The 17,235-nt window shown below is 38.4% G+C and overlaps 2 protein-coding genes across 5 annotated transcripts in view; one reads left to right on the plus strand and one right to left on the minus strand.

Moving 5' to 3' along the window:
- The window catches only part of mark4b (MAP/microtubule affinity-regulating kinase 4b), a 61,417-nt gene extending 51,668 nt beyond the window's left edge, over nucleotides 1-9,749 (minus strand). The window contains exon 1 of one of the 3 annotated variants that reach the window (XM_088011615.1): nucleotides 9,311-9,749. In XM_088011615.1, the coding sequence (XP_087867741.1) occupies nucleotides 9,311-9,352 (42 nt within the window). In that variant the 5' untranslated portion in view covers nucleotides 9,353-9,749. Of the gene's footprint in view, nucleotides 1-5,699; nucleotides 6,774-9,310 lie in introns of those variants that run through there. The other 2 variants (XM_088011616.1, XM_088011614.1) reach the window with 2 other exon arrangements.
- Nucleotides 9,750-12,521: 2,772 nt separating this feature from the next.
- LOC106921478 (uncharacterized) lies at nucleotides 12,522-16,884 on the plus strand. 2 transcript variants are annotated; one of them, XM_014993204.2, is made up of 3 exons: nucleotides 12,522-12,701; nucleotides 12,868-13,089; nucleotides 14,908-16,884. In XM_014993204.2, exons 2-3 carry the CDS (start codon nucleotides 12,871-12,873, stop codon nucleotides 16,666-16,668), a joined length of 1,980 nt encoding a protein of 659 aa, XP_014848690.2. In that variant the 5' UTR covers nucleotides 12,522-12,701; nucleotides 12,868-12,870; the 3' UTR covers nucleotides 16,669-16,884. The 2 variants fall into 2 exon arrangements, with proteins under 2 accessions (XP_014848690.2, XP_014848689.2); XM_014993203.2 differs by lacking the exon at nucleotides 12,522-12,701 and having other exon boundaries at nucleotides 12,788-13,089.
- Nucleotides 16,885-17,235: the final 351 nt, after the last annotated feature.

A 17,235-nucleotide genomic window follows, 5' to 3' on the forward strand; every position in this document is an offset into this window, starting at 1 on the left:
TAATAATAAACATGGAATACCTATCCAGTGAAACATGTAAAGAACAGTTGCACCACATTGTCTTTATTATTAGAAAGCAAGAACTTATAAATCCAAACGTGCAATAAAGCGATGTGCTGGAGAATCCTGCAGCGTTGGACCTTCAGATGCCCCCATAAAGTCCAGCTAGTCTTCAGCCTGGAGCCCACATCAGCTGGCTGGACCGCAGTCAGGCAGCAGGACCCCAGTGTGGCCCGTTTTTACAGAAGTAACAGCAACTCTTCATCATATCTACCAACACAGAGAAATCGACTCCAGCCCTGAGAGGGGAGAAACGCCGCAGCGCGAGCTGCTGGCTCTGAAAGCGGCAGCAGAACGCGACTAAAGGGCGCCGTCTGGATCCAGGATGGAGATGAAACCCAGAAATCAGATGGTTGATGGAAGGAGCAGCTCAGGTTTGGGCGAAGGCAGAAAATAACTTTTTTATACAGATTTATTTTAAGAGTCGTTAAAGACTGACTTCAAAATTTAGGTGCATCATCAGGGCAAAAACTGGATTCCTGGAAGTAGTAAAAACACAAAGCAAGAGCAAAACGCATGTTTTTAAAGCTAAATAAGCAGAAAAATATGTTGGTGTTTTAACACAAATGCAGGTTTTAACTGAGGCTGCAAACAACAAAACTAGAAATAAAATGAAAACTCAGAAAACCTCCCTCAGAATAAAATATGACATTTATTTAGCAAGACAAATAAAAGCCGACAAGATTTAGAAAGTCAACAAATAAAACTATAAGTGTCAAAGATTTATCTTATTTCCTCTCTCAAGAAATCATTTAGAAAATCTAACTGAAATGGCACAGGCCATTACAGAGTTAAGAGTTTTTCCAAATGTCAGATTGTCAACATGTTGGCTAATGATTAATGATGATTTTTAGCCATTTAAATTTTCTGATATTCAAACTTTTACTGCTGCTCAAAACCAGAGCCAACAATGCAACCCGTCTTCAAAACTCCAGTTTAATCCATAAGCAGCCCTGCCGTTAGTCCTGCATCCGGTTCCTGGTTTTAGAGGAAAGAAATCATCTTTTCTTTGCTACAAGTGAGAAAACAGCCCAATTTCTCCACCATAGCAGAACATCAGGGTTTAAAATTCTGTGTTTGAATTTTAGCTCTGATATCCAGTCGCTTTGTTTGAATAAAACTTTTACCTTAACAGCAATAATAATATCAGATATCGATATCGGCCCAAAGATTCGCATCGGTCCAATCTTAATTCCAACCAATCTAATACTGAGCAATTATTTCAGGTTGATATTTTTAAATCAACCTGCTAACAACTAGCAATAATAACAAACGACAGACAAATTAACATCTGATATCAACTTATGGATAGATTTTGAACCAATAATGCCAAAAATTAGCATTTTTAATATATTGGTATCGGTTCTAAAAGTAAAACTGGGCCGATATTAACAATAACCGTTTCGTTCTTTTCTTAGTTTCGTGGTTTGGGAGGAGATTGGTCAGATGATCGGTAAATATCAGTTACCAGCCATATTATCAATATTAATATAATCTCCAACAGTCAGACTGAGACAGACCCAATGAAAATCCAACAATGTGTAAATATGGAGCACCATAACGTACAACAATTAGTCTCACAATCCAGAGACGACACCTTTAACTTCAGGGCTGGCCAGATTAAGCAATGGAGGGTTTAAAGATCAAGCTGCAGAGAGAACAAGCATCCAGACTGTGTGGGTTGTTGTGAAAGAGCTAGCTGCTATGTCATGAGAAATACGACTGAGTCATAACCCAACGCAGGCAACAACGTTTGCAGAAATACCTCTGACTGAAGACGAGCGATGGCTCCAACTCATTCAGCCTCGCTGGGACAGAAATCCTTCACTTCCAGGGACAAAAACGCAAATATTATTTACGTAAACACACATGAAGCCAAACAGAGAAAACTGTGTGGAAGGAAAAAATATTTAGAAGCAATAACTTGAAGCGTCTTCCACACGGCCCCCAATGAAGCTCTGGTCCTTTCCCCAAGCACCACCCTTCCACCGCCGTGTTTCATAGGACGTATGATGAGCCCAACACCTGATGACTGGTCACTTTTATTGGTCTTCAGAAGAGAAACAGGCCCACAGCATCACAGATTCTCCACCGTACCCAAGCAGGACTGAAACGATTAATGATGATGAATCAAGTACTGAAATATACTAAAGTTAGTGACTAGTTGGTTACTGAATTAGTTTCATTAATAGATTAATCATGATTAATCATTTCATCTCTAATCATGATGTGGAAGCAGGAAGGGTGTACTTAGTTTTAACTTGGTTTTATTTCCATCTTGTCTTCACCTTCGTTTCGTTTCTGTTGTGTTTTCAAATGACTTAAATTTAAATCATTTCAGTACTTGCTAAAGTCTAAAACTGACATTTCACTTCCTGCTTTGCTAACTCTACAGCTCTTAGCACCAACTCTAATGAAGAACCTTCGTTTAGTTGTCTTAACGAGGCAGAAATGTGTTTTTATCAGTGCGTGGTGTCAAACGCTTATTGAGCAGGACTGTTTTCCACCATCAGCCTCCATGTCTCCCTGTAGGCCTGATTCTGATGAATCAGCTGAAAAACGGCCAACCCCGAGGCCTTCTGTTCAAAAACGGCAGACATCAGTAAACGCACCGATCAAATGGATTAACGAGGACGAGCCCCTTGTTGCCATGGTGACGTTACACAGAGAAAACTGCCTGTCTTACCGGTTAAAATGCTCATTTTCTTTAGCACAAACTGAGTGAAAACGTTCAACAAAAGGAAGTAAAAACGATTAGTTTCCAACTTTACAGACAGAAAAATTAATGTAAAGTTACTTCTGGTTGCCATCAGCTTGGGTGTGGTTTAACAGCAAAGGTTCAATCCAGCTGCAACAGGTCTGTGTAAATATTAAACGCCTCCCTTCACCTGCTTCATATTTGAGTGTTAATGGAGCCTGGTGTGGACAGGAGGCCATAAAAATACCCAGGAGGAGTTTGACTGACTGGGAAATGCAGCTCCTTCTGCAGCTTCCCAACTTCTACTAGATGGAAAACAAACAGGAATAAATCAAAATGTAAAGAAAGTAAAGTGGTTAGAGAGGGTGATGACACACCCCCAGAATATCCTTTAGAAATAGGAGAGGAAGCGTTCGGTGCTCTGCCAGCTGCAGGCCTGGGATTCAGCAGGAAGAAGGCCTTTTGTTAAAAATTCAAATTCAAACTATTTTAGGCCGGAGTGTCCCTGAGCTGGAGGCGGGCGATGCTTTCCACAGACTCCAGCTCCTCAAAATAAGCAACAGTTTCACTTAAATAGACATTTTTCTGCTAAATTATTCAACAACAGACAGATTTGTTGTTTGTAATCCGTTATTTAGCTTCTCTTGTTTGTCCAATCGGTGCCTCTCTGGTGTTTCGGGATGCTAATGCTAACTTGTACTTTCTGATCACAGTTTGTGTCGCCTCGCCTGCAGAGCCAGTAGAGATCCGTTCAAATCAAAACGCAGCGCTCTCAGAGGCAGAGGAGGCAGCAGGCCAGCCTGACGAAGCACATTTAGCAGAGCTGCAGGTTCAATACGGCGGTGGGAGGAGCTGGGCGGGCTCGCATCAAATGGATTCATTATTGATCAGCAGAGAGAGGAGGTTAAAAGTCTGCAATGTTTCTGGTTTTTTTTTTAAAACAAATTGATGATTAAATCATGCGTTTTACTTTGGCGGGCACCCTGTTATCCCGTTCAGGGATCGGTTCACGCCTCCCCTCTGCTCAAACCAAACCGTCCTTAATGAGATTAGCAGCTGCTCTTTGCGAACGGCAGACGGATTCTTCAGGAGCATCACAAAGACCCGATTCTGAGCTCAACGGATGACAGGGCCGCATCCAGAGGGCCCCCAAAGGGGCCCACTGACCAGCCAAACACAATCTTTGTTATTATGATCATCAAATAGACATGCTAGCTCAGTATTGGCGCCATAAAAGTCACTCAAATTTGCTCCTTCCTATTGTAAAACTCATTTATTTTTACAAAAACACACATAAGTTGGTATGTAACTACCCAATTGCAGTGATGAGAATTTTGAAAAATAAAGTAAAACATTATGTTTAATTTTACTTGAAAATAAGTTTATTTATTCTTTTTAACCAACCAAAGAGTTCCAACCAAAAATCAAAAGATTTTAAGACGGATTTAATCAAAAATTTAAAAAAGGGTAATTTCAGAAGTTAAACATGCAATATGAAAAATATTTTTGTGTCAATGCTTAATATTGGCTGCAATGATTTTCAATGGGGAAAAATGTTCTACAATAAATAACATTAATTTTTGGCTTAATAAAAGCACAACTACAAGCTAATGCATTAACATTTACTCAAAGCATTAAAAGAGGAAGATTATTTTTAAAAATAACTCAATAAAGTTGAAGATGAGCAACTATTTAAATGGCCACACACACGTGTTTAAATGTTATTTTAATAATATATCAGCTGTAGGTGCTTTACAGTACATTTAAAAAATGACTTATTGAGTAATTCAGGTAAAAATTACTTTTCATGTATTTATTGCACAGACTTACACATTTAGTGTTTTTCTGCTTATTTTGATGATTGTAGCCAATTAAACTTAATTGGCTACAATCATCAGGAAATAAAAATCCTACACAAGCTCAATAAAAAAAAATTATACTTTTAAAAAAATACCAGGATTTTGTAAAGTATTTTCATTTCTGTGCGCTCAATACTTGGTTGGGGCTCCTTTTGCATGAATTACTGTGTCAATGCGGTGTGGAATGGAGGAGATCAGCCTTTGGATACGATGAGAATCAGGAAGTTGAGATTGCTTTGACAGCTGCCTTCAGTCCAGACACCTGAATTTACTTTGCTTCATAATACTCTCCACTATTTTCTTAATCACACTTTATCCTTCCACTAAACTTTCCATTAATATCTTTGGATTGTTTGCAAAAGTGTTACGTTTTTAAAAGTAGAAATGAAATGCCAACAAATGTCCTGTAGTAGATGCAACATTTGCTACTCAAAGAGTTTTATTTAGCTAGTGACCCTGGACTGATTTTGTGCAGCGACTGGACTGCAATTCAAGGATAAATTAAATAAATTAAGACAAAGGTAAAATTTTAAAATAAAATCTACTAAACAAAATGTTAAATGCAACAGAAAGTGATCATATAGGAACAAATCTACCGATTGACTTATTCTCTAAAGACACCTTGTTACGTCCAAGTCTGCTTTTGATTTAACTTGGCTAAATACATCAAGTGTAGAAAATAATATTTCTTGGCCTGCGAGTATTTTTGAACTGACGATTTCGGCCCACAGACTGTAAAAGAAACTATTCTATTTGTCTCATGAAGTATAATTTCAGAGAAACTGAATTTTGGGTTTTCATTACCAGAAATGTTTAAATGAATAAAACTAAGAAATAAACAATTAGATCTTCAGATATGATCAAAATGGCCATTGAGGACTGTGGTCAGAAAAATGGGAACCAACATCTCTGCAGATCCCGCACATGTTGGACATGAACTGTTTAGACTTTTAGCCTCTCTGCAGATCCCACACATGCTGGACATGAACTGTTTAGACTTTTACTGTCCCATGGTGTGGTGATATCAGCCTGTATTTAGTGGTAATCATAGCCAGACTGTCTGTGATTTTAAATTTACTTACGTGGTCCTGGTTCCGCTCGTTCCCAGGCAGTGCCGTCCGTAAAGACATTGTTCTTCCCTGAGCGAGTCCTCCAGGCGATAAATAAAAATAACTGGGGAATCAGTTTTTCCTTTTGTCCACACTTTGTTCCAAACAAGACCAAAAAGAAATCCAGGGTTAGGAGAAATAGGAGAAAGTCTTTACAATCCTCATTTCTTACAGTCCGTGAAGGCAGCACTGGTCACCCAGACGGTGATCCAGATTAAGGTGATCCGTTAAAAACAAACCGGTAACCTCCACCTCATGATGTCTCCAGCAGAAATACCCCTCCTCTAGATTAGCTCCCCTCCCACCCCCCACCCCAAACCCCCACCTCACAACCTCTACCGGATCATCTCCCTAGAACCGGGCCGGACCTTTAAAACAAACCCAGATCATCGGTTTCCATTCAGCTGCATCATCCCGAGGTGACGAAAACGAGCACAACATCCAGGAGGAACCGGGGGCTGATTCTGGGGGGAAACCGGGAGTTAATGCCTCCTGTTAGCCGGCTAGCGTGGCAAAAATCACGGCTCCGATTAATTAAGGAGAACCAGAACGCGTCTGTGGACGCCGGTGGAAAGCCTCGGCCTCGGGATGTAAATCAATGACCAACTGCGGGTGTGTGAAAGGAAAGCGGCCGCCTCTGAGTCAGTCCGTCCCCCCGGATCTTCTCCTCGGTCCAGTCCGCCCTTTAGCTCCTCTCATTGTCGCGGTGGAAAGGAAACTCACCGGAGTCGGTTCTCTACGTGTCAAAAACGAAATAATTTGTGTTTCTCAGAGGTTAGAAGATTTTCTTTAATTTTAAAAAAGGAGGAGAGAAAACGGAACCTCGCTGCGTTCAGCCTCGGTGACAATAAGGGAGGGAGGGACGTCAGCAAGAACAGGCTGGGCTGCTGCCTTCAGGTGCAGCGCAAGAAAATCAGAAAAACCGCGTCCAAGGCTGATGCTGCGTTCCTTTATACTCGGACGTCCGATTTTCCGAGTTCAAAGACGGAAATAGCAACGACAATGCTGCATTAGATTTATTCTGAAAGTCACAACTCGATTGTGGGAAGATAATTTGTCTTATTGACCCAAACATTAACGGAACATGTTAAAAATAAATAAAAAAATACTAGCATGTAGAGCCAAGGGCTTAGCTATGTACTTTCTGAGGTGGATGCCAACACATTAGCAGCTGTAACTACAGCAAACAGTTCCAAGACAACAGTGATCTGCCATTTTTTAAAAACTTTTTATTTATTTACCAATAACTGTTTTATTCAAACATACACACATGTCCTTCTTGTTCTTATTAGCATCCTATTTATGCTGTCCTCCATTTTAAACATACATGTTGTTTAAGTCCGACTCTGACACAAGTCATCTGGAAACTACCGATGAAAGAAGAAACAAAGCGACCGGCCATTTTACTACTAACTAAAGCTAACCTGAATATTTACTATTCTAGTATTTTAAAGACCAAAACGCATAAAAAAGTACAAATAAATAAATAGCAAAGAAATATGGAGCTAAACTAGGGCCATAACTTACAGTGAATAGATAAAATTCATGAATACTTGAGACTCCCTCTGAAAACCCTTATAGCTGCTTATTTTAGTTGTTCAAACATCAAATATACCTTAATATGCATTAATATTCAGTAGAAACCGCCTTAGCTCTCTAAGCTAATTTTATGTTAGAACATTTGGGATGTGCTGCAAAAAAAAAAAAAAAAAAAAGCAAATTATGAATAATTTGGAGCTACATCTCTCCAAAATAAATAAAATTCTGTGAATAAAAATGGAGGAAAAAGATACTGGGCAGTGGGAGGCCATTTTCTATTACTATCATAATGTGATCCTGATGATTGGTAAATATTGGTTATTAGCTATAACAGCAATGTTAATATCAGATATCGGTATTGGCCCAGCTTTTCACATTGGTGCCTCCTTAATTAATTATGCATATCGTAAATCCAAGTTGTATTTACTATCCAACTTGCTTGGTGATATGATAATATCACCATATTTTGCAGTATTGGAATAATAACAATAAAGGTGAACCTGAGAGCTGCTTATTGCTTCTTCTCTAGGTAACTATGGCTGCAGGGCAGAACAATAATACAACCACAAACACAAGAACTGCTCTTGATTTGCAATACGCTCCTTTAGTCAGATGTGTGATTTGAATCATTTAACTACACACAACAGCAGCATCTAATCATATTTCTGTTAAACAATAAAAACAATGGAGAAAATAGTAAAACTAACAAGTTTTGGGGTTTTGAACATTGTTAATTGGAATTTATTGTGACAACAATAATCAAAATTCTTATCATGATGAAAAATGTATCCCAATAAATGATAAACGATACAATAAATGCTCGCCTGACACACACTGAAGTAATTTATGTTAACTGATATGGGGAGTGAAAAGGATACGCTCAAAGAAGTAAAAATGTAACATTTTAAACAATTTCCACAGCCTAATTCAGAACACATTATTTACTCAGAAGATAAACACACAACATGATAAAATATGCAAAAATAAATATTTTCTTGCCACTCCTGTTGATTTAGTTAGTGATCTTATAATGTCTGCCATGTTTAAACAGCAGAAATGTTTTAATTAGTTTTATTTTATCTTTCTGATAACATAATATTCAAGCTATAAAGGTTTGAATGTTTTGTGAGTTTTGACAGGACAGTGATCCCAAACACACGGAGTGAATAAAACAGGCAAACATGAAGCATCAGACCTCAGTCATAATGACTCAGCTACATCAGGTTTATACCAGTAAACCAAGCATTTCACGTAAACTCCAGAGATAATCGAAGGTAAATATCAAGAAAATTAAGCCAAAAGTTTCAAAATCAGAAGAGGCGGGTAGAGTGATCAAAAATTGTTCTCAGGTAAGAGTAAAAAAAGTATTTGGTTAAAAAGTCTAGTCAAGTACTGAGTAACTTATCAAATTATCAATCATTTCATGTTTAAAAATTACATCATCAAACAAACCAAAATATAAAGTGAAATGAAAATTCTAGTATTTTAAGGACCAAAGTAATTATTTATATAAGTAACAAATAATAACAAAATCAGGCAAAATAGTTTTTTTCAAATCAGTTTCTCTCAATAAGAAACTGATGAAACTTTAACAAAAACAGCAGATGTGTGTCTGTTTATGGTGGATTTCTGGTTAAAACATGTTTGTTTTTCATTCAGTGGGTAGAAAATCCAGACATCAAATAAGAGAAGAAATACTTCATAATAACATTACCGAAGTAAAAGAAAAAAGAACAGTGTAATAAAAATACTCCTGCAAGGTCATTTTTCAAAAGAGTTACTAAAGTAAATAAATGTAACTGGTTACTACACAAATTTTACAATATTTACAACTAATTCAAACTTTATGCACCTACTTTCTATTTTAAAAAATAGTTAAAATTATGTTATATAATCAGAATGAGAGTAGTTTATTAAAACAATAAAGAAAATAAATACTAACATTCATGCTAACCTCTAACTAGGACTTGATCATTTATTCAGTGATAAAATAAATAATTAGGAGGAAAAGTTCAAGCTTGTGAGATTGGATTGAGTTTATTTACCTGGACTGATCTGAACCTGCCGGAGCGAATCCAGGGCCTCATCCTGGTTCTTGCCGGGAGTCCTGCAGACTGAGGCGGAGACGCGCAGCGGCGCGGCGCGGCATCGATCAGCTGATCAGTCTGAACATGGAGAACGTCACAGCGCGGCGGGTCGATACGTGTTAATGGAGGAGAGGCTGTGGTCTGTTTCTGTCGCTCTACATCCAGGGTTAATGTGTGAGTGAACACAAAAACAACAACAACAAAATATGCAATATTTAGTAGCAAGAAAACGATGTTAAACTCATGATAAACTATAAAAATGGAACGAGTGGCTACAAATTGTATGGAAGGCCATCAGGGCCACAAAAATAAAAAAAGAGAATTCTGATTTTAATTCCAGAATTTATTTTTTCTCCTCAGAATTTTGACTTTTATATCAAACCTTTTTAATTTTACTTTAATCTTTTCACTTTAATGTCAGAATTTTGACCCCCCTCCCCTCCCCCCCTCATAACTCAGTTTTTGTTTTTTGTTTTTCCCCCAGAATTCTGACTGGGGAAAAAAGTGTTTTTTTTCCCCACACACACAATTTCATGTATTTAATCTCAGAATTTTGACTTCTATGTCAAAATTTGGACTCTTTTTCTCAGGATTTGTATTTAATCTCAGAATTTTTAACTTTTTTTTCAGAATTTCTGACATTTTTTAATCACTTCTCTGGTTGCTTTATTCCATTCTACAATAGAGCAACCAGTGTTTTTAATTATTTGATGTTTTTTTCTAAGACAGCCAACTCTGCTCATCTCCTACATTAGTGGTAATAATGGGTGCTGCTCCTGCCAATCCCTCTGATGGCGCCCTGACCTGTAATCTGGGATTACAGCCTGCCGTCAGGACAGCTGCTGATGTCATTCATAGGGATTTTAAAATAAGTGCAGAGCAAACTGAAGTAACGATTTGTCTTGTGACACGTTCACAGTTTGTGTTTTATGAGCAAAAACAGGAAATCAATAAAAAAAAAAACAACAATGGAAGTTTGTGTGCTGCTGAAAAGAGAGCAGCGATCCTTCATTATCCTCAGGGAAAAGGATCCAAACCTCTTTTATTTAATAAAAAAGTTCATTTCCATACAAAAACAGAGGGCAAGTTATTACTGCAAGGTCAATGACGCCGTCAAAGAAACGGACCGAATCGAATCTAAGAGCCTAGCGCCCTCTGCTGGTAAATAAGAGAATCGCATCGTTCAACATTATACTGCCGCTTGTAAAATCAATTGAAAAGCAAGTCACACAAAATTGCAAATAGCAGTTATTAAGTTATAGAATATTTTAATTATCACTAGACAAATGATTTTGATGGAAAAGACGATGACTTCTGTTTATGCAATCAAGCAACCAGAAGGAAAAGTCCAGTCGACATGAACTGATCCTCAGATGGTTGAATGATTTTATTTAATCTGCAAAGAGCCTTAAAACTAACCTCATATGCTTCCATAACAGGTTAAGTCTGCGGTCTATACAAAACATGTTCATTACATTTTTTGCACAAAATCTTAAAAAGTGAGATTTTAGTTTGGTCAGTTCTGCCTATTTTGATCTCCTTACAGATTGAGCTGTTTTAGGGCTTCTGTCACTTTAAATCCAAATAAGCTGCTGGTGGCCACGGCCTTCAACTCAACATTTACAATCACGTTAAAATGGCTGCAAACAAATGGGAAGTTATACAACCGTACATGTTTGAAAAGCAGAAGTGGAGCCTCCTGCAAAACCAACCAGAAAGCACCTACTTTGTGGGTGATAAGTCAACAACAAAACACTTGTCTTTTCCAGCAGCCATTGTAAAATCAGCAGGCCAAACAAGAAGAAATCCTTCCTGCCTGCAGCCAAACCGTACGACGCCCAACTCTGAATTTCTTGTAGATTTAGTAATATATTTCTATGCTTTTATTTCAATTTATTTATCTAAACTTTAAATAATATTTAAATTATTTGTAATTTCCCTCTTGTGTTATAAATTTCATACAACCTTTGTTACATTTATATTTGCTTGTCAACAAATAAGCAATTTAATCTTGGACATTAATAAGCATAAATATTCTGGCTCAAATGTGCTCGAATTCCATCTGGGTTGCTAGGTAACGGGTTGGGGTTGGCTGGGGTTGCTAGGTAACAGGCCAGGTTCTGCTGGGGTTGCTAGGTAACAGACAGTGCCTACTTATTTGAGACGTTTCAATCTGGAGGTTTTTAAACCGGCTCATTTTTCAGATACAAAATAACAAACTGTGCAAACTGTGAATTTTTGCTTAATAAATTCACTTTAAAATACATCAACTAAAATGTTTCCAATGAACTTGGATGTTATTTTTAACTTATCAGAGGCTTACAAAGTCATGACATCATCCCAGATTGTTTAAAGACTTGGTAAGATAAATGAATGCAAATTTCTGAATTCCATGATGTTAATGTTGTATTGTTTACTCACAGGGTTGGGTAGTAACTAGTTACATTTACTTAAGTAACTTTTTGGAAAAAATTGTATTTTTACTATGCTGTACTTTGAGTAATTTTATTATGAAGTATTTCTTCTCTTACTTGAGTAAAACTTCTGGATTTTCTTCCCACTGAATGAAAAATGACATGTTTTAATCAAAAACTCACCAGACTCAGTTTCTGTTAAAGTATAATTAGTTTTTCATTGACAGAAACTGATTTGGAAACATTTTATTTTGCCTGACTCTGTTATTTTGTAATTATATAAATTATTTTAATATCAGTCTCTAAAATACCAACATAACTATATTTTGGTCCGTCTGGTGGTGTACTTTTAAAATCTTAAATGATTTTTGATCAGTTACTTTGTACGTCAGTAATTATTTTAAATATTTTTTACTCTTAATTGAGTGATTTCTTTTTACTTTTGATTGATTAAAAATATGTTGAAGTAGAGCTGCTCTTACTTGAGTGCAGTTCCTGGGTACTCTGCCCACATCATCATATTCAAACAGGCTCAAACTAATTTTTTTTGTTCTTTTTTAATTGAGTCATACAACAATATACATTTAAAAGTGGAAAAACTGAAAGAAAAGTCCTCAAATCTTTTGAAAACAACTCAGGCGGTGACCACTAGGCGTCCCTTTTTCTCTCTTCAGTAAAAACTTTCTAAGTTTTCTCTGGTGTTTCACCAGATGCATCTTAAAGACACTCAAACCTAAAAGAGAGAGAGAGAGAGAGAGAGAGAGAGAGAGAGAGAGAGAGAGAGAGAGAGACAGAGAGAGAGAGAGAGAGAGAGAGAGAGAGAGAGAGAGAGAGAGAGAGAAGTCCCCTCAGTTGTTTTTGAGCCGTTAGATCAATCAACCCTCCTGTCACGTCTGAAGATCACACACTTCGCGGAAACGCTGCTTTCTAATGAGGTAAGATTTTATTTAAACCTAAATTTACATTTAAGTGCATTAATATCTGTTTGCTTGTTTCTTTTCTACTTTATGTCCAACATGAGTCACAAATAGTGTGTTAACGTAAGAGGTTATAAAAAAGGACCATGTTATAATTTTAATGTTTTTCTGTGTTTTGCTGCAGCTGATGATGCTAGCAGCGCTAACGCTGGCCTCTCTGGGCCTCTTGGCGTGGGCGTCGGACCTCTGCCCGCCCGCCTGCCGCTGCTTCGACAACCTGACCACGGCTGACTGCCGGGACAAAGGCCTGGCCCAGATACCGCCGCTGCCAGCCGGAACGCTGAAGCTCTTCATCTTGAACAACAAGATCAAAGAAATACCCGAGAACGGGCTGAATGAGCTGCAGGTACGCAGCCGCATGCTGCAGACACATGCAACGCGCTGTAGGCTGTTGGTTAAACTGCTGCCTCTGAACAGACATAGAAAGCATAAGCTTGTGAAACCAGCTGACACACATAAAGTCTTGGTTGTGGGAAGTTCACAGGTGTTTTCTCAATGTGTTCAATTCAGTTTATTTACACACCAACAACTCTAAACAAATGTCATATCGAGGTAATTAACAAAAAAATAATAATTTCAATTCAATCAAAGATACATTTTCTTGGACAGGGGTGTCCAAAGTGAGGCCAGGGGGCCATTTGTGGCCCGTGGAGTGGTTCTGTGTGGCCCCTAGACACAATTTAGGACTGGATGAATGAGACTTTCAATCTTTTACAGATCATTTTTAGGTGTTTTTATTTTATCAGCCCAGCTTTATTTAGTAAACAGAGCCACAAATCTGCTCAAAAACAGACTTAAGTCACAAATGGTCTAATTAAAGTTAAATGGTTTTCAAAGATAGTTTCATTTTTGTTGCAGGTAATAAACTAAAAATTTTATTTTTACCAACAAATTAGGAAATTGTTTAGCGTTAAAATTATTTTTCTGGCATTTTAATTAAAAATACTTATGAATTTGTTGCTGATCAGGTAAAATTATGTAGCATTTTTGAAAGGTTTGGACACCACCGCCTGCAGGAGGCTGCACACCACACTTTTCAGATTTTTATCGCCTTATTTCTTTCTGATGATAAAATCTACTGAAACCAGGATTAGCTGATTGTCACTTGTGAAAATGTAGAGAAAATTTGTTTTTTGGTTAAAAATAGACTTTTAAAGAAAGTTATGCTTTTTCAGTGGCTGTTAAAATCAATCCTGTGTTTTGTTATATTTTTCTTTAATTACAAGAATAAAGCCATAGTTTGATGATTAAGACACAATCATTTTAAAGATAAAAACTCTTTGATGGTTTTGATGTGACCAGATCAGCCTGAGTGGTTTTATTTCACATAAACTCAGTTTTGATTATTTGTTTCTGTTACTGATAATAATTTGATGCTCATGTTAAATGTTTATCTTCACAAGATGCTCAACATTCCTCTTTATTTTTTGTAGTAGTTCCCATAGTTAGTTTTATTTTCAAATTATGACGATTATATAATCGTACAATTATGACTAATCTTGTATTATTTGACAGTAATATCATTCTTGTATTTGTCGATTTATTATTGTGTTATTACCATATTGTTGTGATATAACTTTGATTGTGTTGTTACAACTATTGAATTATTACCATATTACCATGTTATCATAACCTTATTCTCCTGTCATTACAAATTTATTCTTGAAGTATTACAACTTTTCCCATATTATTAAGACGTTCTTGTAGTATTACGACTTTACTCTTTGCATTATCATGACTATTGTAGTAATATTACTACTTCAATCATATTATTACGACTTTATTTGCGTACTTTAACTATTCCCATAATACAGCATTATCCTTTTAATTACGACTGTTCTTGTATTATTACAGATTTATTCTCGTATTACTATATTGTCGCATAATAACAATTTTACTCTTGTATTATTACTTTTTGTTGTAATATTGCATCTTTATTCTTGTCTTACTATGGCTCCTCTGGTAAAGTAATGACTTTACTCACATATTTATGATTATTTGAGTAATACAACTTTATTCTCATAATATTTTGACTTTATATTTGTAACTTTGCAACTTTATTCTCCTGTTGCGACTTTACTACTTCCAATATCCCAAATGATACATGTAGAACTTAGTCTTTTATTGCTGAATGCATGTCTAACCTCCTCTGTGTGACCTCCAGGTCCTGGACCTGACCCATAACCAGCTAAATGCCTCCCTGAACCCGGTTTGGCCCAGTATGACCAACCTGACCAAGCTGCTGCTGCGCGACAACAACCTGGCGTCTCTGCATCTGGCCCAGTTCCTGAACTGCCCCGCCCTCGTCTTCTTGGACCTGAGTAAGAACCACATCCATCGTCTGACGCAGAGGTTCCTTTACGGGTTGGCCAATCTGAAGACGCTGATCCTGAGCCACAACCAGATCGAGACGCTGCAGACGGAGGTTCTGGACGACGTCATCGGCCTCACAGAGCTCCACCTGAACTTCAACAGGTTGAGGGAAATAGAGAGCGGCATCTTCAGGAGATCCGCCATGTTGAGAAAGTTGGATTTGTCCAACAACCGGATAGTAAAAGTGGAGGATGGGAGTTTCAGAGGAGCAGCTGGTTTGAAACATCTGGATCTGAGTGGAAACCAGCTGGTCACCATTCCAGCCGATTCCTTCTCCTCCCTGACTGAACTGCATCACCTCCATTTGATGAGCAACAACCTGACGGATCTGTCGGACAGATCGCTATCAGGCCTGACCAACCTGACTGAACTGGACCTGAGTTGCAATCGGCTCTCCTCTCTCCCAAGCGAAGTCTTCAAAGACCTGGCCAAGCTCAAGTTTCTGGACCTCTACAGGAACCGACTGACAGAACTCCCGCCGGAGGTTTTCAGGAGTTTGATCAATCTGTCGGATCTGCAGCTGGATGGAAACCAGATCTCAATGCTCCCGCCGGAGGTTTTCGCTGCGTCGCACAAACTTCAAGACCTGCAACTGTCTCACAACCACATCCTGGAGCTCCACCCAGCTCTGTTTGCCAACATGCCGTCTCTGCAGAACCTTCAGCTGGCCCACAACACCCTGACGCTGCTTCCAGAGGACCTTTTCCACAAGCTGCAGGCGCTCAAAGAGCTTCACCTGCAATACAACCACATCACTGTCCTCCACCAGTCAGTGTTTGACGGTTTACCAAATGTAACCAGAGTGGATCTCTCCAACAACCGTATTTCATCTCTACATCCAGACCAGTTCAGGGATCTTTCCAAGTTAAAACACTTGAAACTGGACGGAAACCAGTTGGCGAAGCTTCCCTCAAATCTTTTCACTGCTCTTGGGAAACTTGTGACGCTGGATCTGGGCCACAATAACCTCTCGGAGTTGTCCTCAGACACTTTCAAAGGGTTGATCCACCTGAAGAACCTGATTCTGAGCTTCAACCCGCTCCATAGCGTGCACTACAACGCCTTCCAGGATCTGGGCAGCCTCCACACGCTGCTGCTGCAGAACAACAGCCTGGAGAGTTTACCGCCCGAGCTCTTCCACCCGCTGCCGAAGCTCAGGGAGCTGAACCTGGACGGAAACAAGCTGGGTCGTCTCAATCCTCGCCTGTTTCAGAAGCTTAAAGACCTCCAGCAGCTGAGCCTGAAGTCCAACCGGCTCCGGTCTTTAGAGACGAAGACTCTGAAGCCTCTAAAGAAGCTTACACTCATCTACCTCTCTGACAATATGTGGAACTGTACAAGTGTTGATATTTTCTACTTGTGCAACTGGGTTAAAGTAAATAGAGAAAAACTGAACGATAAGCCAGTCTGCTACTTCCCGTCCGAATCAAAGTCGGCCCTCTTCTTACTGGATCACTGCGCTGCTGCTGCGCGCTGCCCGCCTTCGCTTCCTCTACAACTGCTGAGTGTGCTGACGCCTTCTCTCATCGCTGTAGCCCACAGCTTCCTCTGAAGTGGTTCACGCTTCCTTTATTCGTCTGCACTCCAAGATCAAACGGCGCAGGCAAGAAGATCTGAGCAAATCCAACAAAAGCCTCACGGTGCTCACAGTTCGTCACATTCAGAGGGTTTTATATGACGGACCAACTCAAAGAGGCGCACAGTACGGGCTTCTGTAGGCAGAAACAAAGGTGGAGGAAATCTCAGAAATCTTCTAGACAAATAAAAATTCTGTTTGAAAAGTTGCAAATTTGCCAGATAAAATTAGGACATTTTTAGATTGAACTTGAGAAGTTTAATCTTTCTGCACGTTTGCTAAAAAAAAGAAAAAGAAAATAAAAACAACAGAAATTTTCTAGAAAATTCAAGGGAAATTGCTTTAGTTGGATTTCGGCAAATCCAACTAAAACTCAAATGTTCCTCCATTTGTTGTTTCTTTAAAATATTTGTTTTTCTTCAATCTTATCAGTTTGTTTTGATTGTAATGACTTTTTATTAGTAACATAAAAAGATTCGTTTGTAACTAATCATTTCTGTACCAAATAAACGTGAATAAATGAAACTTCTCTTTTTACTCCAA

The sequence above is a fragment of the Poecilia mexicana genome, unplaced genomic scaffold (genome assembly GCF_051168715.1).
Source record: "Poecilia mexicana isolate PSO_F unplaced genomic scaffold, ASM5116871v1 scaffold_13, whole genome shotgun sequence".
Taxonomy (NCBI): domain Eukaryota; kingdom Metazoa; phylum Chordata; class Actinopteri; order Cyprinodontiformes; family Poeciliidae; genus Poecilia; species Poecilia mexicana.

Excerpts from the sequence above, each read along its gene's own strand:
- LOC106921478 (XM_014993203.2), top strand. The coding sequence starts at position 12,844 with ATGTTTTTCTGTGTTTTGCTGCAGCTGATGATGCTAGCAGCGCTAACG. Across the intron at positions 13,090-14,907 it reads ACGGGCTGAATGAGCTGCAG|GTCCTGGACCTGACCCATAA; the intron begins GTACGCAGCCGC and ends TGTGACCTCCAG.